General features: G+C 43.3%; 1 protein-coding gene across 1 annotated transcript in view; it reads right to left on the bottom strand.

The window, feature by feature from the left end:
* Positions 1 to 926: 926 nt before the first annotated feature.
* The window catches only part of PTGFRN (prostaglandin F2 receptor inhibitor), an 83,925-nt gene continuing 59,697 nt past the window's right edge, over positions 927 to 25,154 (bottom strand). Inside the window, exons 7-9 of the mRNA XM_067727410.1 lie at positions 8,860 to 8,967; positions 4,147 to 4,452; positions 927 to 2,659 (exon numbers count right to left, since the gene is read on the bottom strand). Of these exons, the coding sequence (XP_067583511.1) occupies positions 2,493 to 2,659; positions 4,147 to 4,452; positions 8,860 to 8,967 (581 nt within the window). The 3' untranslated portion in view covers positions 927 to 2,492. The remainder of the gene's footprint in view (positions 2,660 to 4,146; positions 4,453 to 8,859; positions 8,968 to 25,154) is intronic.

Below are 25,154 nucleotides of genomic sequence, written 5' to 3'. Positions count from 1 at the left end.
TGAATCGTGGCTGCGTCCTTCCATTCACACCAGTGCTTCTGGCAGGAACCTTTTCCAGAAGAGCATTTAGGGGGCCCTATTTGGTACAACAACCGAGTACGTCTCGCACTTTGAACGGGACACACATTCCAGCCAGTTTATGCCCCTGGAAGGAAGGAGGCCCTTGGTACAATGCCCTGGGATTTCTCCCCACTTTGTACCAGCTCAGTGGACAGAGGGTGGGGCTAGGGGGGCGGTCAATGCCTTCACAACCCCAGCCTTGAACTGCAACAGCAGTCTGAAAGGAAAAGGTACAGTGTGTGAGCACGTGTTACCTTTCCCGCCAATAAGTGTCAGTTGTGGCCCATCCGTGGTTTTACGTACACCTGGGGCCACCTGGTCACGTCCAAAGCCAAGTACCCTTTCCTCCTACCAAGGGCCTGTACTACAACAATCCTGAATCTTCTTTTAGGAGGCATGATAACTGCAAGGGCTCAAAGGGCACTGGCTGTTCCTAACACAGCACCTGTTTCTATTTCCTGTTTGCACAATCACCTGTGACCCACCTCCTCTGGAGTGGCCCAGTTAGGAAATGACATGCAGGAAACACCCAAATCTAGTGCTATCAAGGCCTCCATCCCTTCCTCTAGTCATCCGTGCTCTGGTGGGGCGGACCTGCTGCCCGTGTTCCCGCCACAGATGCTAGGCCTGGAATTCACTTGTGCTGCTACCATTAGTGCAAAATCTAGTTTCTATCACGTGAGTGGTCCCCTCTGTGGGCAAAACCAAAAGGAAAAAATTCGGTGGAAACTTGCCTCCTGGGGGTGACTTGATGATAAGTGCAGAACGAATCGTGGGTGACAGAGGGAGGGAAGTGGAGGGGAAGGAAGATGGTGAGCCCGAGGAGTTGGCTGTCTGGCCCATTGTGACAAAGAGCTGCACATGAATGGCCATCATTTTGTATTACTTTATTGCTCAAAACAAATGGATCTTTTTCCCCTTTGGAAGACAGAGCAGTATTAGATCCTTCAGAGCCAGGATAAAAGCACAGAGGATTGCAATGTGGGGCGTGAGTCACCAGTGAGCCTCAGGAAACCCCACTGAGATGCTTCCGAAAAGCCAGCGCTGTGCAGGGGCAGACACTTCGGGGGGCGGAAGATCTCTTTGGGTCCGTTGTCCTTCTGGTATGAGTGATCAGGCGAAACGGACTGTTCTCAGATCTACTTTGTAGGCTGTTCACATGGCAATATAAATTGCTGGGTTTCCTTTGTGTTCCTCATAGGAAAGCAAACATACCACAAAGTATACCCTTTCTCACTAACCCCCTGCAGGGGATTTTAAAACGACTTGAAGGACTGAAAAGGTCATAGAAAATGCACGGTTCTTCCAGGTAATTTCTGATTCCGTGAAGTCAGTCTTGCAAGCAGCAATTCACCTCCACATTAAGGAGCCCACTCAGCCCACGAAGGATGTGGGGTGTCCGTGGTTCCCCCTGCAGACGCACAAGGCCTTTGCCTCTCACAAAGGGCGGGACAGAGAATAGAAGTGGCTTCTTCCGCCTGACACACCCCTGGCACCACTGACCCTCCGGGCACGAGCTCCAGACATCTAACTCCCAGGATCCCCCTTCTGCAATCCCCAGGGCCCCCTGAGGCATGGTGGCCTCCGAACTACGGAAGTGACTGTCTGTTCCTTTCCTTGTCCCCAACCTCCTCTTCCTTGCAGGCCTTCTTACTGCCCTGGACAGAGGTGGCTGTGCATTTTTCTTCATACGCATTCTTAAGGCTAAGGTGGCAAGATAAGGTGCTTGGTGGAGAGCCAAATTCTCAATTCCAGGGCCATTTCAGCACTCGCACATAAAGCAGATACGAAAGAAATGGAAAGGGGGCAGAGAAGCAAAAAACCCAACCAGAACAAAATGCATCTGGGCTCGATAGGAAGTTACGGACTGCAGGTTTAGATTTCAAATGTGGTCTAAACCCCCTGAAAATAGGGGGTGGGGGAGGGTAGTAAAAGCCACACATTAGCCTTCGGCTCTGGTCTGTGTTGTCCCTCGGCAGGGGTGGAGGGTCGCCTTTAGCAGCTCTCTCAGCACGTGCCTCCGACTCAGAAGCCGGCCCTTCCGTTCTCACCCGAGACAAAGAACTCTGAACGCCTTCACCCCTTCCTCACCACAACCCCTCGAAACAAAAGGTAGAAACACACACAAGCCAGAGATCTATAAACCAGTAGGAGAAAAAAATTAGACAGAGGTTAACCATTAAAAAGCCGCCGTCGGGAAAACACACACTCGATTGTTCTATCAGAAAGTGCTGTGGGAAGAAGAGCCGTGTGCTGGTAAACATGTCCGCGCTCAGAACTTGACATGCAGAAAAGAGAGAGCGCCGAGTCCCACCTGAGATTAGAGAGGACTGGTTTTTAGTGTAACACACATCACGTTAAAAGATCACTGTCCTCTTCTCGCCCAAACTGCTCCTCGAACGTCCCTGCATCCCGGCCTTTCCCGGCACCGGCTAGTCCATCTCCATGGACATGAGCCGGCGGCGCTCCCGCCTGGTCTCCTGGACCTCCTTCTTACAGCACCAGTGCGAGCTGCAGTACCCGATGAGGCAGGACAGGAGCCCGATGACCGTGGACAGGCCGACGCCGATCAGCAGCGGGTACTTGAAGGCGTTCAACACTGGGAGGGAAAGACCAGAGGGAACGGGTCAGTGATGCGAGGCGGGCCTCGGAGAAGACCGCCGCCTCCCCTCTCCATCGCCACGGCGTCTCCACCAGGGATCTGACCTCATGCATCCTGTACCCGGCACCTGGCATGGTGCTTGAGACAAGAGCAGCTCGGCCATACGTGTCCAAAAAATGAGCAAATGTCTCCCCACCCAGTTCTGTGCGGGAAGGCAGCAGAAAGCCAGAAAAAAAAAAAAAAAAAAGATTCTCCTTCAATGTCTTTGAATGTCAACTTGCTTTTTAGGGTTTTGGCAGGAGATTGATTTTTAAAAGTCAGTATAAGGGCACCACACATTCGGTAGCAGATGCATCCTTAAAAAAACCATACATAAATCAATTCTATGCATCAGATAACTGAAGTGTACTAGGGGAGCTATTTTAAGTAACACTATAGTAAATTATCTAGCAAAGTGAATAATCACTCCCTACTTGTTTAGTAAATCTGGGTTTTCATATGGAGTGACTGCAAGCAAGACATTTCTAAGAGGCAAATATGGTATAAATGACTCAGTTGCGGGAATGTACAAACACTGTTTAGATCCCACACCCTCAAATCCCACGTCCCCGTCCCCCAAAGTACCAGCACGCCTTGGGTGGAGGCTGGCACTGTGGTTGTTTGCCTGACATTTAATACAACAGCCCCAGGAGAGATTATTATCCCATTTAACAAGAGAGGAAACGAAGGATTAGAAAGGCTAAGTCACCTGTGGAAGAGCTGGGGTTCCAATTCCAGTCTCCGCCAAACTGACACAGCATCAGGGGAACACACTCAAAGGCTCCTACTTAATCCTTGGTGGTACCTGGACTTGAATTCTCTCCATGAGTGTTTTCAGTTAACGTTTACTCTGACACTTTTTGCAGAGAAGACATGTTTCTCATTAACCAAGGAACAACTGCCCACACTCTGAGAGGCCAGGGAGCAGAGGCATGGGAAGGGGGCCCGCTGACCATGGCGCTTTAGGCTGACTGTGGTGGTCGGTGTAGGCCAAGGCTGGGAGCTCCCCCTCCCATCCAGGAGGAACCCACTTTACCAAGAAGCAGAACCAGTAGGAGGACACGAGGGGCAGGAACCCACTTGCAGCCCCTCCTAGAGACCTGGACCCACTCTCCTGATCTGGTCTCTGCCCCTGCCTGGTGGTATCCGTGCCAACCCGAGGACACAGCGAAGTGGGTGTGTACAGAATTTAGAGAAAGCATCGAAAATCTTTCCAGTAAGTCTTAAAAATCATTTCCCAGTGGTAGCTCCAGCACACACGATACCAAAGCTGGGAAAACAGCAAGGGCTGTGTGTGCTCTTTCTGGGTACAGGCCCGGGCCAGGCTAGAGAGAAAGCAGGCACATTCCTCAAAGGGTGGGAACCTGGATCCCGTCAGCGGCAGCAGAGCGTGGAGAGAAGACATTCCCCAAACACCAAGAGGGTTATTTGCGTGTCATTCTTACCATCCATCTTCACAGTTATAAAGATGGGCTTGGACTGGATCTCTGCCTCCTTCTGCCAGGAACCGGTGGGTGACTTCACCCACGGAGTCACGGAACAGTAGTAGTTGCCAAAGTCCTGGTCCTCGGAGCCATGCACTTGCAGCAAGAACTCTAGCACGCTCACGCGCTCCAGGCTGAGGTCGCTCTTCCAGTCCCTCTGGGCCGTGTTCACAATCCCCTTCCGATCCAGGGACGACAGGAGGACGGGAGCCTTGTCCAGGCCGAAGGAGTGCACCGCAAACCAGGTCACGTCAAAGGCCATGTCGTCTATGGATGACCAAGCCAAAACACTGGGGTCAGGGCCACAGGCACAAGTACCAAGTACGGCTAACATGCCTGTAACCTGACTGTGGGCCAGCACGGCCCTACGTGCCTTGGGTCTCCCCAGATCCTCTCAACAACACCCCATGATGAAGGTACTGTCACACTTCCCGCTCTGTGGCGGGACCGAATAACTGAGGTCACACAGCAAGGAAGTCACAGAGCACGTGGCTTAACCCAAGAGTCTAGCTCCGGAATGCACCCTCTTCACCACGCCACTGCCCCTACCCAGCTGAAGGAGCACAGCCTCAAACTGTCTCCTCCAGAGAACACGGGATGAAAGGCTGGTGGTGTGTGGTGACATTGAACGCTCTGTCTCCCAAAGAAAGCAGGGTCCTTTGGCATTTTAGGCAGAAGAACCCACGACAGGAAGGACACGAAAGCCATAAGGAATGACCTGGACATAAAGTGAATCGTACAAAATGGAGAGTTGTAAACAGTTTAGATTTTATTGTTCACTGTGATTTTTTTTTCCCCCTGAAGTGCTTAAGTTCAAAACAAGAGGAAAAAAATGTCAAGCTGAGAAAATTGAACACAGTTTAACAGTCCCAGAGAGTAATGCTGCGGAATCGTAAAGTACTCTGCAAAATTAAGGTTCTAACAGCCTCACATAAATTAATATGGGCATAAGAGAAAGACGGCTTTGGCACAAGTGGTAGTTCTCATAGAACGTGGAAATAGAGTGCACATCCTAAACCTCTGACCTCTTCTTTTGACTGCTACCAAGTGATACCAGCTGTGTCAGGTCTGAGAGTCACCCAGCAAGCAAGAAAGGACTGGGAGGCCACAAACACTGCTTTATCTTAAAATCGCTTGACGGGGCTTTCTGTACACATGTTAAATAACATAATTTTTGTTAAACAAAAAGTAACATCTGGGCTTCCCTGGTGGCTCAGTGGTTGAGAGTCCGCCTGCCGATGCAGGGGACACGGGTTCGTGCCCCGGTCCGGGAGGGTCCTGCATGCCGTGGAGCGGCTGGGCCCGTGAGCCATGGCCGCTGAGCCTGTGCGTCCGGAGCCTGTGCTCCGCAACGGAAGAGGCCACGACAGTGCAAGGCCCGCATACCGCAAAAAAAAAAAAAGTAACATCCATTTAGTAAAAATACACTAATAACCTCAAAAAGCATATTATAAGGCAAATAAATTACATTCAGATTCTTACATATTAAAAAAGGAATATAAGCAAAACTAGAAGCAGGAATTTTTGGGGGGGGCCACATCACATGGCTTGCGGGATCTTAGTTCCCCAAACCAGGGATCGAACCCTGCAGTGGAAACGTGGAGTCCTAACCACTGGACAGCCAGGGAATTCCCCAAAAGCAAGAATTTCTAAAAAATTATTCAAATGGTAATTCCTTTTCAACTCAGTCTAAAAATGTTAAGGGCCACAGGCAAATCTCAACTCTACATGTGTGATGTCAGCCCTCTACTCTGAGGCACCAAAATATCATTTTTTCCTCCCCATCGACCCGCCGTGGCCCTTGAACACAACATTTGATTGTTCCGAGGGTGAGGGTCATCTCTTGCAAGAAGACCAACACCCTGGGGGCAGAGGGAGTGAGGTCAACGTCCTCACACCCTCACAGTGCCCAGGCAGAGTGGGCCCCCAGATCACTCCCAGGTCCTCAGTGAAAACTAGCTCAGTGTCGCTGTCACCTGCAGGCGCCGGGTGGTTACTGAAGGCAAAGAGTCACAGCTGTGTCCCCATTACTTGTGTCCAGACTCTAACCCCAGTCCCGCTGTGCCGTACAGTGCGGTGGCCAGGCTGCAGGGTCAGGCTACCCGGGCTAGAATCCCAGCACTGGCTCTTGTTAGCCTAGTGACCTGGGTGAGTCACTTAAGTTCCCTGTGACTTAGTTTCCTTATCTGGAAAAGGAAATTACAATAGCACCCATAGTTAGTTAGCTTTATAAAATGCTTAGAACGGCACCTGGAATATAGGAAGCACTCAATAATGGTAGGCCGCCATGAACATCCTTACCGCCACAGTTCAACATACACGGTCTGTACTAAGAGATACTGTAACAGGAAGGGTACTGCCGCCTGCAGCAGATGCTCGTGGTGCTCTGCCCCAAACAGCTGGATCGCTGGGCCCCCAGATGCTGCAGGTGCCGGCTGCCTTAGCTCAGTCCCTTAGCTCAAGGAGGTCACACTCTGTGGTGCAACCCATGTTCTGGAGCTCCCCACAGGGAGTTAGACTTGTTTTGAAGAGCTCTGCCTGGCTTCCTTCCCTGCTCTATCCTGACTCCCTCACTCCCTCATTGTTGCCTCCTGAGGGCACATCTTCAATTAATCACTCGCACGCTTGTCTCAGGCTTTGCTTCTAGGGAACCTGACCTAAGACACCACCTCTAAAGGGCCGTGGTCTCCCCCTGCCCCTCCCCCTGCCTTGGCACTCGGCCCACTTGGGCCACATGTCCTTTCCGGAAGAGAATTCCTTCACAGCCCACAGGATGCGAGAGGAAAAACGAAATTACGACCTGTGCTTAATTATTCAGAATCTTCCACCCATGCAGTCTAAGAGTGCAAAGTTCTGGAAAATTGTGATCTGCAAGATAACAGCCACCTATAGCTTCTGCAATTACACTGGAGGAAAAGACTTACATTAAGGGCACAGTTGGTGACCCATCAATTTCCTGAGAAAGAGCATTTAAATGATTTATTTTTGTATATCTCTATAAATGAGCTTTTAAAATTTAAAAAAAAATTTTATAAATGAGTTTTAAGGGTAAAAATGGTATTACATTATTCCAACTTTTGAAAAGGATCTCCCCGCCCACCGCCCCCTCCCGGCAGTCTCCACAGATGTGGTGGCTCAAACAAGACCTAGAGGCTCCTCCTTCCTAAGCCCCAGGACAGAGCTGACCCCTCTGTTGTTTTGGATGAGTGTTTTTCTTTGCCTTTCCTTACATCTTCCACAAACTCTTCTCCTTTTTCCTACCTCTAAAGCTCAACCACGTTCAAGTCCCCTATGAGAGTCAATTTCGGTATCAATCAGCTCGTCCAGGGGTCAGTAAACTACAGCCTGCAGGTCCAATCCAGCCTACCGCCTGTTTTTGTAAATAAAGTTTCACTGGAACACAGCCAGGCCCATCTGTTTACATTGCTCTCTTCGGCTGCTCTCTCTCTACAACAGCAGAGTACAGTAGCTGCTGTAGAGATCATCTGGCCCACAGCGCCAAAAATACTTTCTACCTGGGCCCTTTACAGAAAAGGTTTGCTGACCCTGAACTAGCCGCACCTGAACCTTCAACTGGAGTCCCTGCAGTAGCCAGACCTCAGGGGGTGGCGGCCCAAGCCCCTCTGCTGTTGGTCACACCAGATCCAATACAGCCCACCCTCACTTTGCTGACAGCCTGCCCTTAACACAGAATGTAGACCTGCTTCCAGTTTCCACCCCAGGGCCACACATCCCGTGGTCTCTGCACAGAACTTAGTGAACCCTGCACAATTTGGCCTTTTTGAGGCACAGATCTGTGTGAGGCCACGGCTCTGCTTATGATGGGGTGGGCAGTACAAAGACACCCAAGGTCAGAGCACGGGCATCCCCCAGGCGGTGAGTCAGGGTATCCACGGGTGCTTTAGGAGAAGGCAGAGGTGGCTACAGTCCTGCTCAGCAACAGAGACACACCTACATGCATTTAATGTTCTTTCAAACCCTGAGGGTCTACGAGTGAGAAGAACAGCACCGGGTACTAAGGGGGCCAAGGAGAAAAAGTGTAAGGCTGCTGGCCCACAACTGTTAGGTATCCTGTTGGCAGTACTAGTATTCTCTGCAAAGAAAAGATTTACAAAGATTTCCTAAGAATTTAAACTACAATAGCTCCCCGTGGTTACTGGCTACTCATTTCCTCTGCTCTGTATTTCTTCAGAGTGTTAATCGCTATCTGATATTATATCATATGGTGATTTCTTTCTTGTTTGTCTCCTTAACTAGGCTGCAAGCTCTATGAGGGCAGACATGGTGCATTTTGATCACTCCTCTATTTCCGGCAACTAGAACAGCACCTGTTTATAGGAGTTCACTAAATAGCTGAATGAATGGATGAATGAATGAAAGACAAAAAGCGAGGGAGCCAGACTCTGCCAGTGGGCTGCAAACGAGATTGAATCAGCCCCCGAAGTGGCCACTAGATCACCCTGAGAACACATTCAAATGTCTGGTTGTGTTTCCAAATCGTCAAACAGATAGTTGCATCCATTAAACACCTACTGAATACTGCCGAGCTAGGCAGTTTGGGAATAAACAGCCAATCCAATCCCTGACCTCCACATCTGTGTAACATAGTGGTGATGATATGAGAAACACTTACAAAAAAGAAATACGGGGAAGGGGAAGGATGGAGAAAAGTACCTGGATCCAGGGCTGCTCCTTCAACAGTGATGATACAAAACAATTTGATGAGATCTCCCCGGATGACTGATGGCGCGTCCGAGTGCACAGAGGCATTAAATATAGGACCTGGAAGAAAGCAATGCCACTTCGTGATCCTCTTTCACACTTCTGTTTAAATCCTGTTCTTGGTGTGCAAATGGGCATCTAAATGTGGGATCCCCTTCCTTGGAACTGAGCTAGAAATTCACAAAATAGGTGTCCTAAGATTGCTTTCCTTCTATTCAGAGAGACATGTGCATTAAGTATATGAGCTTCATCTTAAGATTACAACCATGGTCTCATTTGAAGGCCACCCACCTCCCATCCTGGTACAGCCTGGGCTGTTTCTAGCTGCACATGGTTCACTTCCAGGCCAGAGTGGCTCAGATGCCAGAGGGTTCAGGACTAAATCAGGGATGCTTTTGGTCCCGAAAGAGTGAGCAGCCTCATTGTATTGGGTGCTGGCGACGGGCCCTGCTATTAAGAGGCTGAAATCCAGTAATGCCAACAATGACGACATTTCTATAAAGCATGGTGGGAGCACTGAAGGCGATTCATTCCAATCTGCTGTGAGAAACTGAGGAAACGTGGAAACTCCTTTTAAAAACTACCCAGGGACTTCCCTGGTGGCGCAGTGGTTAAGAATCCACCTGCCAATGCAGGGAACACGGGTTCAAGCCCTGGCCTGGGAAGATCCTGCATGCTGCGGAGCAACTAAGCCCATGCCACAACTAATGAGCCTGCGCTCTAGAGCCTGCGAGCCACCACTACTGAGCCCGTGTGCCACAACTACTGAAGCCCGCGAGCCTAGAGCCTGTGCTCCGCAACAAGAGAAGCCACTGCAATGAGAAGCCCGTGCATCGCAACGAAGAGTAGCCCCCGCTCGCCGCACCCAGAGAAAGCCCGGGCACAGCAACAAAGACCCAACGCAGCCAAAAATAAAAATAAAAAATAAATAAGTTTACAAAAATAAATAAATAAACATAAAAACTACTCAGATAGGATCTGTCTTGCATACCTTTCTGAAACTCTCCCTTGATACCCAGTTTACTTTTATAAAAGACCCCTTTCCTTCTTCCAAAGGCCAGAGGATGTTTCTACACAAACCATGCTGACTCCTCATTGTATCATTGACTCACAGCAAGGCAGAGTTGTTCCAAGTTTCTAAGTTGTAAGGCAATGAGCCTATGCATGAGCAAGAAAATGTGAAGAATTAAGTCAAAAGAATTTAGGGCTAGAAGTTAATAATATTTACCATAGAGTCAGTTGGATGCATTTGAATGTAGGCATAATTATTATTGTGCTATTTCATAACTAGGCACAAATAAATGACTTAATAAATTAAAAAAAAATAGGTATGCCTTGTATGCAAGAACTCTGCAGCTCCGATCCCCTCCTTAGGCAGAGAGAAGGGCTAGGTACTGCATTCTGTTTTTAACCCCTTTACAGCTCACTTTTAGGTGACAGTATTACATAGCTTTAGGCCAATCTGATCCTAAGAGCTTAATATTTACCATATGCCAATTCCTAATGTCTAGGAATAGGCAAACCTGAAGAAGATTCCAGAACACCAATGCTAGGGGATTTCCCTTGGGTTTTCTGGAAAGCAAAGATAGATGGCCCTGGACAATGATTCTGAAACTCACTAGAAGCTAAGAATACAGGTGTAACTACCTTTAAAATCAGATTACCAGAAAGGAAAAGGTACGTTTTGTTTTAACATCCAAAAGAAATGACTGTGAGAAAGAGAGTAAAAGGTCATATGAACCAATGAGGCAAAAAATTGAAAAGACTATACTTTCATTTCAACATGAGTAGTAAGATGAATTCATCAGATGGCTTTCTTAACACCGAGTCCATGAGTAATCCGTGTTTTGCTGGGAGCAGGGTGAAGGTCGGTTGTAGAACATGGAAACCTTAAGGCATTAGGCAGCCCTGGGCAGGTTCTGCTGAGTACTCAGATTCAGTCTAGGGCATGGAGAACGTAACAGAATGGCAGTCCCAGGACATGGGGAAAGGGATGAAAGCAAAAAGGACAAGGAAACTTTACCTACTTCTAGACATCACATCCTTCAATTAACTCGGCTCAGCCATGGTTCCCTCAGGTCCTTACCACCCTGGATTTGCTCTGTTTATAGCAGTGAGGTGGGAAAGGATTAAGCCAGTTGCTCTGAGTTGGCTCAGTGGTAATGACTGGGGGGACTTCATGCCATATATGGTCATCCATGAGGACAGGTTAGTAGGGACGATGGTGAGCAATGGGGACTGAATTTTTTTTCTCTGACTAGAAATTTCATGGTTATAAATAGAACTATACTATGGGGCTTTCTTAAAGTATCCAGACCCCTCCTAAGAGAACACAAGATAATAAAACACAAGGAGATCCTCATAATGGATTTAGGTTCTTATTTACTTAATTTGAAACAGCAGAGAAATTTGGACATATTTCCTTTACTTTATTTGGACAAATTTCCTTACCTAATTTGGACAAATTTCACTTTTTCTTTATATTTCCAAAAAAAATCCAAAATGCCTTCTAGGTCACAAGTTACTGTTCTCATTTCCCCTCATGGCCGTGGGAACAACAGAGCATTTGTGCCATGCTCACCATGCAGACAAGGACCAGGGAAAAAGCCTGCACTGTGAACTATTCACAGTAGTGGATTTCCTTCGAACGAAATGAACAACTCACTGTTAATGTGGGTCATTATCCCAGGCTTAGAAATATTTTTATTATGGTCAATTTCTGTGGTAATGCTGTTTTCTTGAGGGGATGTGTCTGGTTAACTTCACAGATGACAAACTACAGCACAGATAATTTAAGTGAACAACCAGAGTCACTACATGTCCCTGGATTCCTAGTCTGCAGAGTACATGGACCACTTAGCATTTAAACACAAACATTGACACAAACCATGCTCCAACTCTCGCCCCTAAAAAAAGGTTGTAAATGACAGTATTTTTGTGAAAGCCAAAACTACAGACTGTCGGCATGTCCATCAACAGGATGATGGTTAACCAAATTCTAGCAAGTGTAGTCATTAAAGTTGGTATTTACCTAGAATTTTTTGTAACACGGAAAATGCTTATCTTATAATGGTGGGGGAGGGCAGAAAGCAGGTCATAAAATTGCATATACAGCCTGATTTCAAAGTTATGAAGAAAACATGCAAGGGAAAAATTCTAGGAAGACGAATACCACCAATTAACAGTCTCTGGTAAGACTGTGGGTGATTCTTCCTTGTATTTTACTGTATTTTCACACTTCTCTGTTAAGGAGAAAAACTTTATTATTATTCTTTTAAAAGGCCAAAGTCCTTCACATCATCACATTTAAACCATATTATTCCTCCTCATACTTTGAATCAGTAGAAGTTACAACTCAGTAGGACCCCTTGGGGAACACAGTCCGCATACCAAGAGGCAAGTGTCCTGAAAGCAGAGGACAGAAAGGTGGACACCAGGAAGGATCTCTTTGTTACATGCGTTTTACCAGGTGCTGCTAATTTTTAGGAAGTAAAGGCTCTCAGTATCAAGCCAATGTTTCCTTGGAGCTATTCGGGGCTACGGCATTGTGCTGGGTGCTGGATTTGATGGCAGCTCCTCTTAATTAAACTGTGAACTGGCCATGACAACTCCGTGGATTAAACAAAGCAAAAACCTGAGGCAGTCTATTTAACCTGTAAGCTACAGTGATTTCATCTGTTATGTGGAGATTTAAAGAACTGAGAAATAGATTTAATTCCCATTCCTCACCTAGAAATACATACAAAAGATTTTATGTCTCCCCTCTTTCTAAACACAGTTTTAAAGAAACATCAAATAACGAATGTAAAACAAATGGGAATAAAATCCTATAGGCAATAAAACAGATACACAGAAAAAAGGCAAAAACCACACATAGTCATCTGAATCTCAATAGTCACAGAAAAAGCGTTTGACAACACCCAACACTTCATCGTGATAAAAACACTCAACAGATTAGGAATGAAAGAAAACTTCCTCAACTCAATATTTGGTGTCTATGAAAAACCCACAGTGACCATGATACTTAAGGGTAAAAGATACTTCATGGGGAAAGTTCCCCCTAAGATCAGGAACAAGAAAAGGATGTCCACTTGTGTCACTACTATTCACCACTGTACTAGATTCTAGCCAGGGCAATTAGGCAAGAAAAATAATTAGAAGGCATTTAGTAAAACTGAACACAAGAAATAAAACCATCTCTATTTGTATCAATAGATCACATGATCCTATATTTAAAAAGCCTAAGTAGGCCGGGAGGAAGATGGCGGAAGAGTAAGACACGGAGATCACCTTCCTCCCCACAGATACATCAGAAATACATCTACACGTGGAACAACTCCTACAGAACACCCACTGAACGCTGGCAGAAGACCTCAGACCTCCCAAAAGGCAAGAAACTCCCCACGTACCTGGGTAGGGCAAAAGAAAAAAGAATAAACAGAGACAAAAGGATAGGGACGGAACCTGCACCAGTGGGTGGGAGCTGTGAAGGAGGAAAGGTTTCCACACATTAGAAGCCCCTTTGTGGGCGGAGACTGTGGGTGGCGGAGGGGGGGGAGCTTCGGGGCCGCGGAGGAGAACGCAGCAACAGGGGTGCGGAGGGCAAAGCGGAGAGATTCCAGCACAGAGGATTGGTGCCGACCAGCACTAACCAGCCCGAGAGGCTTGTCTGCTCACCCGTCGGGGTGGGCGGGGCTGGGAGTTGAGGCTCAGGCTTCGGTCGGAGCGCCGGGAGAGGACTGGGGTTGGTGGCGTGAACACAGCCTGCAGGGGGTTAGTGCACCACGGCTAGCTGGGAGGGAGCCCGGGGAAAAGTCTGGACCTGCCGAAGAGGCAAGAGACTTTTTCTTCCCTCTTTGTTTCCTGGTGTGCGAGGAGAGGGGATTAAGAGCACCGCTTAAAGGAGCTCCAGAGACGGGCGCGAGCCGCGGCTAACAGCGCGGACCCCAGAGACGGGCATGAGACGCTAAGGTTGAACTGCCGCCACCAAGAAGCCTGTGTGCGAGCACAGGTCACCATCCACACCTTCCCTCCCGGGAGTCTGTGCAGCCCGCCACTGCCAGGGTCCCGTGATCCAGGGACAACTTCCCCGGGAGAACGCACGGTGCACCTCAGGCTGGCGCAACGTCACGCTGGCCTCTGCCACCGCAGGCTTGTCCCACATCGTGCCCCTCCCTCCCCCCCGGCCTGAGTGAGCCAGAGCCCTCGAATCAGCGGCTCCTTTAACCCCGTCCTGTCTGAGCGAACAACAGACGCCCTCCGGTGACCTACACGCAGAGGCGGGGGCCAAATCCAAAGCTGAGCCCCGGGAGCTGTAAGAACAAAGAAGAGAAAGGGAAATCTCTCCCAGCAGCCTCAGAAGCAGCGGATTAAAGCTCCACAATCAACTTGATGTACGCTGCATCTGTGGAATACATGAATAGACAACGAATCATCCCAAATTGAGGAGGTGGACTTTGAGAGCAAGATTTATGATTTTTTCCCCTTTTCCTCTTTTTGTGAGTGTGTATATGTATGCTTCTGTGTGAGATTTTGTCTGTATAGCTTTGCTTTCACCATTTGTCCTAGGGGTCTATCCGTCCGATTTATTGTTGTTTTTTTTTTACTATTTAAAAAATTTTTTCTTAATAATTATTTTTTATTTTATTTTATCTTACTTTCTTTTATTTTCTTTTATCCTCTTTCTTTCTTTCTTTCTACTTTTTCTCCCTTTTATTCTGAGCCGTGTGGATGAAAGGCTCTTGGTGCTGCAGCCAGGAGTCAGTGCTGTCTGTGCCTCTGAGGTGGGAGAGCGAACTTCAGGACACTGGTCCACAAGAGACCTCCCAGCTCCACGTAATATCAAAGGGTGAAAATCTCCCAGAGACCTCCATCTCAACCCCAGCACCCAGCTTCACTCAATGATCAGCAAGCTACAGTGCTGGACACCCTATGCCAAACAACTAGCAAGACAGGAATACAGCCCCACCCATTAGCAGAGAGGCTGCCTAAAATCATAATAAGTCTACAGACACCCCAAAACACACCACCAGACGTGGACCTGCCCACCAGAAAGACAAGATCCAGCCTCATCCACCAGAACACAGGCACTAGTCCCCTCCACCAGGAAGCCTACACAACCCACTGAACCAACTTTAGCCACTGGGGACAGACACCAGAAACAACGGGAACTACGAACCTGCAGCCTGCAAAAAGGAGACCCCAAACACAGTAAGATAAGCAAAATGAGAAGACAGAGAAACACACAGCAGATGAAGGAGCAAGATAAAAACCCACCAGACCTAACTAATGAATAGGAAGTAGGCAGGCTACCTGAAAAAGAATTCAGAATAATGATAGTAAAGATGATCCAAAATCTTGGAAATAGAATAGAGAAAATGCAAGAAACATTTAACAAGGACCTAGAAGAACTAAAGAGGAAACAAGCAACGATGAACAACACAATAAATGAAATTTAAAATACTCTAGAAGGGATCAATACCAGAATAAATGAGGCAGAAGAACGGATAAGTGACCTGGAAGATAAAATAGTGGAAATAACTACTGCAGAGCAGAATAAAGAAAAAAGAATGAAGAGAACTGAGGACAGTCTCAGAGACCTCTGGGACAACATTAAACGCACCAACATTCGAATTATAGGGGTTCCAGAAGAAGAAGAGAAAAAGAAAGAGACTGAGAAAATATTTGAAGAGATTATAGTTGAAAACTTCCCTAATATGGGAAAGGAAATAGTTAATCAAGTCCAGGAAGCACAGAGAGTCCCATACAGGATAAATCCAAGGAGAAACACGCCAAGACCCATATTAATCAACATGTCAAAAATTAAATACAAAGAAAACATATTAAAAGCAGCAAGGGAAAAAAAACAAATAACACACAAGGCAATCCCCATAAAGTTAACAGCTGATCTTTCAGCAGAAACTCTGCAAGCCAGAAGGGACTGGCAGAACATATTTAAAGTGATGAAGGAGAAAAACCTACAACCAAGATTACTCTACCCAGCAAGGATCTCATTCAGATTTGATAGAGAAATCAAAAGCTTTACAGACAAACAAAAGCTGAGAGAGTTCAGCACCACCAAACCAGCTTTACAACAAATACTCAAGGATCTTCTCTAGGCAAGAAACACAAGAGAAGGAAAAGACCTACAATAACAAACCCAAAACAATTAAGGAAATGGTCATAGGAACATACATATTGATAATTACCTTAAATATAAATGGAATAAATGCTCCCACCAAAAGACACAGATAGGCTGAATGGATATAAAAACAAGACACATATATATGCTGTCTACAAGAGACCCACTTCAGACCTAGAGACACATACAAACTGAAAGTGAGGGGATGGAAAAAGATATTCCATGCAAATGGAAACCAAAAGAAAGCTGGAGTAGCAATTCTCATATCAGACAAAATAGACTTTAAAATGAAGAATATTAGAAGAGACAAAGAAGGACACTACATAATGATCAAGGGACTGATCCAAGAAGAAGATATAACAATTGTAAATATTTATGCACCCAACATAGGAGCACCTCAATACATAAGGCAAATGCTAACAGCCATAAAAGGGGAAATCGACAGTAACACAATCATAGAAGGGACTTTACCACCCCGCTTTCACCAATGGACAGATCATCCAAAATGAAAATAAATAAGGAAACACAAGCTTTAAATGATACATTAAATAAGATGGACTTAACTGATGTTTATAGGCCATTCCATCCAAAAACAACAGAACACACATTCTTTTCAAGTGCTCATGGAACATTCTCCAGGATAGATCATATCTCAGGTCACAAATCAAGCCCTGGTAAATTTAAGAAAATTGATATTGTATCAAGTATCTTTTCCAACCACAATGCTATGAGACTAGATATCAATTACAGGAAAAGATCTGTAAAAAATACGAACGCAGGGAGGCTAAACAATACACTACTTAATAACGAAGTGATCACTGAAGAAATCAAAGAGGAAATAAAAAAATACCTAGAAACAAATGACAATGGAGAGACAACAACCCAAAACCTATGGGATGCAGCAAAAGCAGTGCTAAGAGGGAAGTTTATAGCAATACAATCCTACTTAAGAAACAGGAAACATCTCGAATAAACTTGCACCTAAAGCAATTAGAGAAAGAAGAACAAAAAAACCCCAAAGTTAGCAGAAGGAAAGAAATCATAAAGATCAGATCAGAAATAAATGAAAAAGAAATGAAGGAAACGAAAGCAAAGATCAATAAAACTAAAAGCTGGTTCTTTGAGAAGATAAACAAAATTGATAAACCATTAGCCAGACTCATCAAGAAAAAAAGGGAGAAGACTCAAATCAATAGAATTAGAAATGAAAAAGGAGAAGTAACAACTGACATTGCAGAAATACAAAAGATCATGAGAGATTACTACAAGCAACTCTATGCCAATACAATGGACAACCTGGAAGAAATGGACAAATTCTTAGAAATGCACAACCTGCCAAAACTGAATCAGGAAGAAATAGAAAATATGAACAGACCAATCACAAGCACTGAAATTGAAACTGTGATTAAAAATCTTCCAACAAACAAAAGCCCAGGACCAGATGGCTTCACAGGCGAATTCTATCAAACATTTAGAGAAGAGCTAACACCTATCCTTCTCAAACTCTTCCAAAATATAGCAGAGGGAGGAACACTCCCAAACTCATTCTACGAGACTACCATCACCCTGATACCAAAACCAGACAAGGATGTCACAAAGAAAGAAAACTACAGGCCAATATCACTGATGAACATAGATGCAAAAATCCTCAACAAAATACTAGCAAACAGAATCCAACAGCACATGAAGAGGATCATACATCATGATCAAGTGGGGTTTATTCCAGGAATGCAAGGATTCTTCAATATATGCAAATCAATCAATGTGATACGCCATATTAACAAACTGAAGGAGAAAAACCATATGGTCATCGCAATAGATGCAGAGAAAGCTTTCAACAAAATTCAACACCCATTTATGATAAAAACCCTCCAGAAAGTAGGCATAGAGGGAACTTTCCTCAACATAATAAAGGCCATATATGACAAACCCACAGCCAACATTGTCCTCAATGGTGAAAAACTGAAAGCCTTTCCACTAAGATCAGGAACAAGACAAGGTTGCCTACTCTCACCACTCTTATTCAACATAGTTTTGGAAGTTTTAGCCACAGCAATCAGAGAAGAAAAGGAAATAAAAGGAATCCAAATTGGAAAAGAAGAAGTAAAGCTGTCACTGTTTGCAGATGACATGATACTATACATAGAGAATCCTAAAGATGCTACCAGACAACTACTAGAGCTAATCAATGATTTTGGTAAAGTAGCAGGATACAACATTAATGCACAAAAATCTCTGGCATTCCTATACACTAATGATGAAAAATCTGAAAGTGAAATCAAGAAAACACTCCCATTTACCACTGCAACAAAAAGAATAAAATATCTAGGAATACGGAGACAAAAGACCTGTATGCAGAAAAGACAAGGAGACAAAAGACCTGTATGCAGAAAATTATAAGACAATGATGAAAGAAATTAAAGATGATACAAATAGATGGAGAGATATACCATGTTCTTGGATTGGAAGAATCAACAATGTGAAAATGACTCTACTACCCAAAGCAATCTACAGATTCAATGCAATCCCTATCAAACTACCACTAGCATTTTTCACAGAACTAGAACAAAAAATTTCACAATTTGTATGGAAACACAAAAGATCCCGAATAGCCAAAGCAATCTTGAGAACAAAAAACAGAGCTGGAGGAATCAGGCTCCCTGACTTTAGACTATACTACAAAGCTACAGTAATCAAGACAGTATGGTACTGGCACAAAAACAGAAACATAGATCAATGGAACAGGATAGAAAGCCCAGAGATAAACCCACACACATGTGGCCACCTTATCTTTGATAAAGGAGGCAGGAATGTACAGTGGAGAAAGGACAGCCTCTTCAATAAGTGGTGCTGGGAAAACTGGACAGGTACATGTAAAAGTATGAGATTAGAACACTCCATAACACCATACACCAAAATAATCTCAAAATGGATTAAAGACCTAAATGTAAGGCCATGAACTATCAAACTCTTAGAGGAAAACATAGGCAGAACCCTCTTTGACATAAATCATAGCAAGATCCTTTTTGACCCAGCTCCTAGAGAAATGGAAATAAAAACAAAAATAAACAAATGGGACCTAATGAAACTTCAAAGCTTTTGCACAGCAAAGGAAACCATAAACAAGACCAAAAGACAACCCTCAGAATGGGAGAAAATATTTGCAAATAAAGCAACTGACAAAGGATTAATCTCCAAAATTTACAAGCAGCTCATGCAGCTCAATAACAAAAAAACAAACAACCCAATCCAAAAATAGGCAGAAGACCTAAATAGACATTTTTCCAAAGAAGATATACAGACTGCCAACAAACACATGAAAGAATGCTCAACATCATTAATCATTAGAGAAATGCAAATCAAAACTACAATGAGATATCATCTCACACCGGTCAGAATGGCCATCATCAAAAAATCTAGAAACAGGGGCTTCCCTGGTGGCGTAGTGGTTGAGAATCTGCCTGCCAATGCAGGGGACACGGGTTCGAGCCCTCGTCTGGGAAGATCCCATATGCCGCGGAGCAACTAGGCAACTATGCCTGTGAGCCACAATTACTGAGCCTGCGCTCTGCAACAAGAGAGGCCGCGATAGTGAGAGGCCTGCGCACTGCGATGAAGAGTGGCCCCCACTTGCTGCAACTAGAGAAAGCCCTCGCACAGAAATGAAGACCCAACACAGCCATAAATAAATAAATAAATAAATTAAAAATATCTAGAAACAATGAATGCTGGAGAGGGTGTGGAGAAAAGGGAACACTCTTGCACTGCTGGTGGGAATGTGAATTGGTACAGCCACTATGGAGAACAGTATGGAGGTTCCTTAAAAAACTACAAATAGAACTACCATATGACCCAGCAATCCCACTACTGGGCATATACCCTGAGAAAACCATAATTCAAAAAGAGTCATGTACCAAAATGTTCACTACAGCTCTATTTACAATAGCCAGGAGATGGAAACAAGTTAAGTGTCCATCATCGGATGAATGGATAAAGAAGATGTGGCACATATATACAATGGAATATTACTCAGCCATACAAAGAAATGAAATTGAGTTATTTGTAGTGAGGTGGATGGACCTAGAGTCTGTCATACAGAGTGAAGTAAGTCAGAAAGAGAAAGACAAATACTATATGCTAATACATATATATGGAATCTAAGAAAAAAAGAAAATGTCATGAAGAACCTAGGGGTAAGATGGGAATAAAGACACAGACCTACTAGAGAATGGACTTGAGGATATGGGGAGGGGGAAGGGTAAGCTGTGACAAAGTGAGAGAGTGGCATGGACATATATACACTACCAAATGTAAAATAGATAGCTAGTGGGAAGCAGCCGCATAGCACAGGGAGATCAACTTGGTGCTTTGTGACCACCTAGAGGGGTGGGATAGGGAGGGTGCGAGGGAGGGAGATGCAAGAGGGAAGAGATATGGGAACATATGTATATGTATAACTGATTCACTTTGTTATAAAGCAGAAACTAACACACCGTTGTAAAAAAAAGAAAAAAGAATACAATTACTTTTAATTAAAAAAAAAATGACCACACAAACAGTGTCCTCTGGGCTGATGGGACTCGCTATGTTTAAAAACACTGATTAGGGGACTTCCCTGGTGGCACAGTGGTTAAGAATCCGCCTGCCAATGCAGGGCACACGGGTTTGGGCCCTGGTCCGGAAGATCCCATATGCCACGGAGCAACTATGCCCGTGCGCCACAACTACTGAGCCTGCGGTGTAGAGCCCACGAGCCACAACTACTGAAGCCCACGAGCCTAGAGCCTGTGCTCCGCAACAAGGGAAGCCACCACAATGAGAAACCCTCACACCACAACAAAGAGTAGCCCCTGCTCGCCGCAACTAGAGAAAGCCTGTGTGCAGAAACGAAGACCCAATGCAGCCAAAAATAAATAAATAAATTTATATTTAAAAAACCCACAAGTACTAGTACTTCTAAAGAAATGTTTCAACTCCACTATAGGAGGAAGACTCCATCTAAACCTGGAGCAGACACGTGATGACTTGAGAATTTCTGAAACACCTGTCTACCTTTGAAAGAAGCACAAAATTTTAAAGTCTCAAGATTGGAAAGAATGTAATGGTCAAATACTGTGACCAATCAGCTTGTGTTTTAAGTCCTTCTCTCTATATTCGCCAAATGTCACCACCAGCCTATGAATCACGCCTCTGATGATAAGAAACTTGCTTCTTCCTCAAGCTCTAAGTGCTACACAGTCATTCCTTATAAAGACCAACTTGAATCTAAGACTTCTTCTGTATTACAAGTGTTGTATTCATATTTGTATTCTTAGGACCTAGTAAAACATAGGAACACAAGTGCTCAGTGAAGTTGGTTTTATCAAATTGAAAAAATTTCCTTAGGTCATATAGTACATTGCAGTCTAGTTAATTGTGCACAAATTTTATTTTCCCAACTGGATTGTAAACTCTGTGAGGAATGACATCTTGTTTTATACATCTTTGTATCCTCCGCATCCCCTAGTATGGTATTACGCACATAGAATGTCCCAAATAACTATTTGTTGAATTTAAAATGTGAATGAATGAATGAATAACTGAATGAATAAATCTTATTACTAAGCCATTTTCAGGGACATAGTTTTATACTGCTCTTCAAAGCTAAGGACAAACACTTATATTCCATTTCTAAGACTTAAAAGAATGACTTCAGTTACAATTTTCTTATACCTAGAAGTTTCTACACAAAGCAGCCTATTTGATTATGGAAGAAGACTGGTACTTACTCCTTGTTAATTTTTTTTTTTTGCATTTTTAAAAATTGAAGTATAGTTGATTCACAATATTGTGAGTTTCAGGTGTACAACAAAGTGATTCAGTTATATATGTTTTCTTCAGATTATTTTCCATTATAGGTTATTACAAAATATTGAATATAGTTCCCTATGCTATATAATAAATCATTGTTGCTTATCTATTTTATGTATAGTATCAATAGTTTGTATCTATTAATTGTATACTCCTAATTTATCCCTCCCCCTCTCCCTTTCCTCTTTGGTAAACATAAGTTTGTTTTCTCTGTCTGTGAGTCTGTTTCTATTTTATATATAGATTCATTTGTATTATTTTTTAGATTCCACATATAAATGATACCATTAAAAAAAAGCCTAAGTAGTCAACGACAACAAAAAACTATTAGAACTAATAAACAAGTGCAGCAAGGTTGGAGGATACAAGACCAATTTATAAAAGTCGATTGTGCTTCTATACACTTGCAATGAACAAATTGAAAAGGAAATTAGGAAAGCAATTAATTTATGATAGCATCAAAAAGAATAAAATACCTAGGATAAATTTAATGAAAGAAGTTCAACATCTGTACATTGAAAACTACAAACACCACTGACAGCAATTTTAAAAGATCCAAATAAATGGAAAGACATCTCATGCTCATGGATTAGAAAACAATATTGTTAAATAGTAATACTCTCCAAACTGATCTACAGATTCAACACAATCCCTATCACGGTCCCAGCTGTCTTTTCTGCAGAAATTAATGAACTGATCCTAAAATTCATCTGGAAATGCAAGGGACCCAGAAGAGCCAAAACAATTTTGAAAAAGAACAAAGCTGGAAGGCTCACACTGATTTCAAAACTTGCTAGAAAGCTATAGCAATTTAACAATGTGGTTCTGGTATAGGAAAAGACATAAGGATCAACAGAATAGAACTGAGAGTCCAGAAATAAACCCTTATATTCATGGTTAAATGATTTTTGACAAGTGTACCAAGACAAGTCAATGGGGGAAAGAACAGACTTTTCAACAAATGGTGCCAGGACAACTAGGTATTCCCATGCAAAAGAATAAAGCTGAATCCTTTCTTCATACCACACACAAAAATTAACTCAAAATGGATCATAGCCCTAAATGTAAGAGCTAAAACTGTAAAACTCTTAAAGGAAACCATAGGTGTAAATCTTCACGACCTTGGGTTAGGCAATGTTTTCTTAGATATGACACCAAAAACACAAGCAACAAAAAGAAAAAATAGATAAACTGGACTTCATCAAAATTTAAAACTTGGGTGCTTCAAAGGACACAATTAAGAAAGTGAAAAGACTACAGAGTAGGAGAAGATATTTTCAAATCACATATGTTGTTAAGGGACTTTTGTATTCAAACTATGAAAAGCTCTACTAGCCAACAATAAAAAGACAAATCAATTTAAAAATGGGCGAATGGTTTGAATAGACATTTCTCCAGAGAGGATACACATATGACCAATAACTATATGAAAAGCTGCTAATCATCAACAGTCATTAAGGAAACGCAAATTAAAACCACAATGAAATACTACTTCACATCCACTAGGTTGGCTATAATAAAAATGATGGAAAATAATAACTAGTGAGAATGTGGAGAAATTGGAACCCTTACACACTGCTGTTGGGAATGTAAAATGGTGCAGCTGGTTTGGAAAACAATTTGGCAGTTCCTCAAAGAATTAAAGAGAGTTACCATATGATCCAGCATCACTCCTAGGTGAGAAATGAAAACTTATGTCCACACAAAAACTTGTACGCTAATGTTTATGTCAGCATATTATTATTCATAATCGCCAAAAGGTGGAAACAATCTAAAGGTCTATCAACTGATGAACAGCTAAACAAAGTGTGGTATATCCTCACACTGGAATATTATTCAGCCATAAAAAGGAATGAAGGATTGATACATGATATAACGTGATGGACCTTGAAAAGATTTTGCTAAGCAAAAAAGCCAGTCACAAAAGCCCACGTATATGCTTCAAATCATATGAAATGCCCAAAAAGGCAAATCTATAAAGATACAAAGGAGATTAGTGGTTGCCAGGGGCTAGGAATAGAGAGTAGAGGGAGTGACTACTAACGGGTACAGAATTTGCTCTCTGGAGTGATTAAAAAGTTCTAGAATTAGATACTACTGATGGTTGTACAATATATATCTGTGAATATACTAAAAACCACTGAATTGACCCTTTAAATGGGTGAAATTTATGGTATGTTAACCATATCTCAATAAAGCTATTATTAGAAAACAAACAAGCAGATAGATACACAACAAAAGAAGCGTGTGTTTCCTCTGCTCTTTCCAAATCTAAGGGTTTAAATCAATATTTACTCTTAATTAATCTACACATTTAGAGATTATTAGATTCCAGAAGATTATTTCATTATACACTATGAAAACTTATAATAATACAAAATATTAATAGAAAGCAAACTTTACTAAGGTATAGTTTACCTTTAATATAAACGGTAATAATTAAATTCAACAAATATCTTGCATTCATTGTATTGATCAGTTAATACCTGAATCTTTACAGGTGAGTATGAATTTACATATTCAGAAACTTCTAACTGGAACCCAAGGCACATTTAGTGAAAACATTCAGTATTAAACTCAAAAGTGATGATCCTTCACTTTGATATTCTAAATAAGATTGGGAATCAAAAACTTTTAAATCTCTACCTGCTGAAACACAGATACACACACAGATTTGTCAAAGGAGCTTAATGAATTTCACAGATAAACATTTCCATTTCAGAATATGTATGTATGCTATTAAAAAAAAGTGGAACTTTCCACCTTATAGCATAAAAACATTTTACTTACCAAAGATAAAATCATTCAGAATGGACACCAAAATGCTCGTTTTAATTAACCCTCCCATAGGTGAACACCACTAATAGTTATTCTTAAAAAAACAGGTTGACAGATATATTCACCCATACCACCACAGCTCTGGAGACTGGACTAATTGGAAATATTTTTCTAGTCCAAAAGCAAGGTAAAGCATAGCCCAAAAGGTTGGGATACTCATCCCCTGTATGGAAATACTGCTCTGATAAGTTGGGCCAAGAACAGTTCCCATCACCTTCAGTCCTAGGGACCTCAAAGAGTGAAAGCCACAGGCTGGATAAGACTTGGGTCTTAGCTTTGAATCTTCCACTCTTGGCAAGTCATTTAACCCCTCTGGAGGCTCAATTCCTTCTTATCTTTATACTCCATCCACCATGTTCCTTGAAGGATTTGATATAGGTGTGTGTCAGCTGATCTATTTTAAAAAATGAGGGTAGTA

Source organism: Pseudorca crassidens, chromosome 2 (genome assembly GCF_039906515.1).
Source record: "Pseudorca crassidens isolate mPseCra1 chromosome 2, mPseCra1.hap1, whole genome shotgun sequence".
Classification (NCBI taxonomy): Eukaryota; Metazoa; Chordata; class Mammalia; order Artiodactyla; family Delphinidae; genus Pseudorca; species Pseudorca crassidens.
This window is presented reverse-complemented; position numbering and strand designations above follow the sequence as displayed.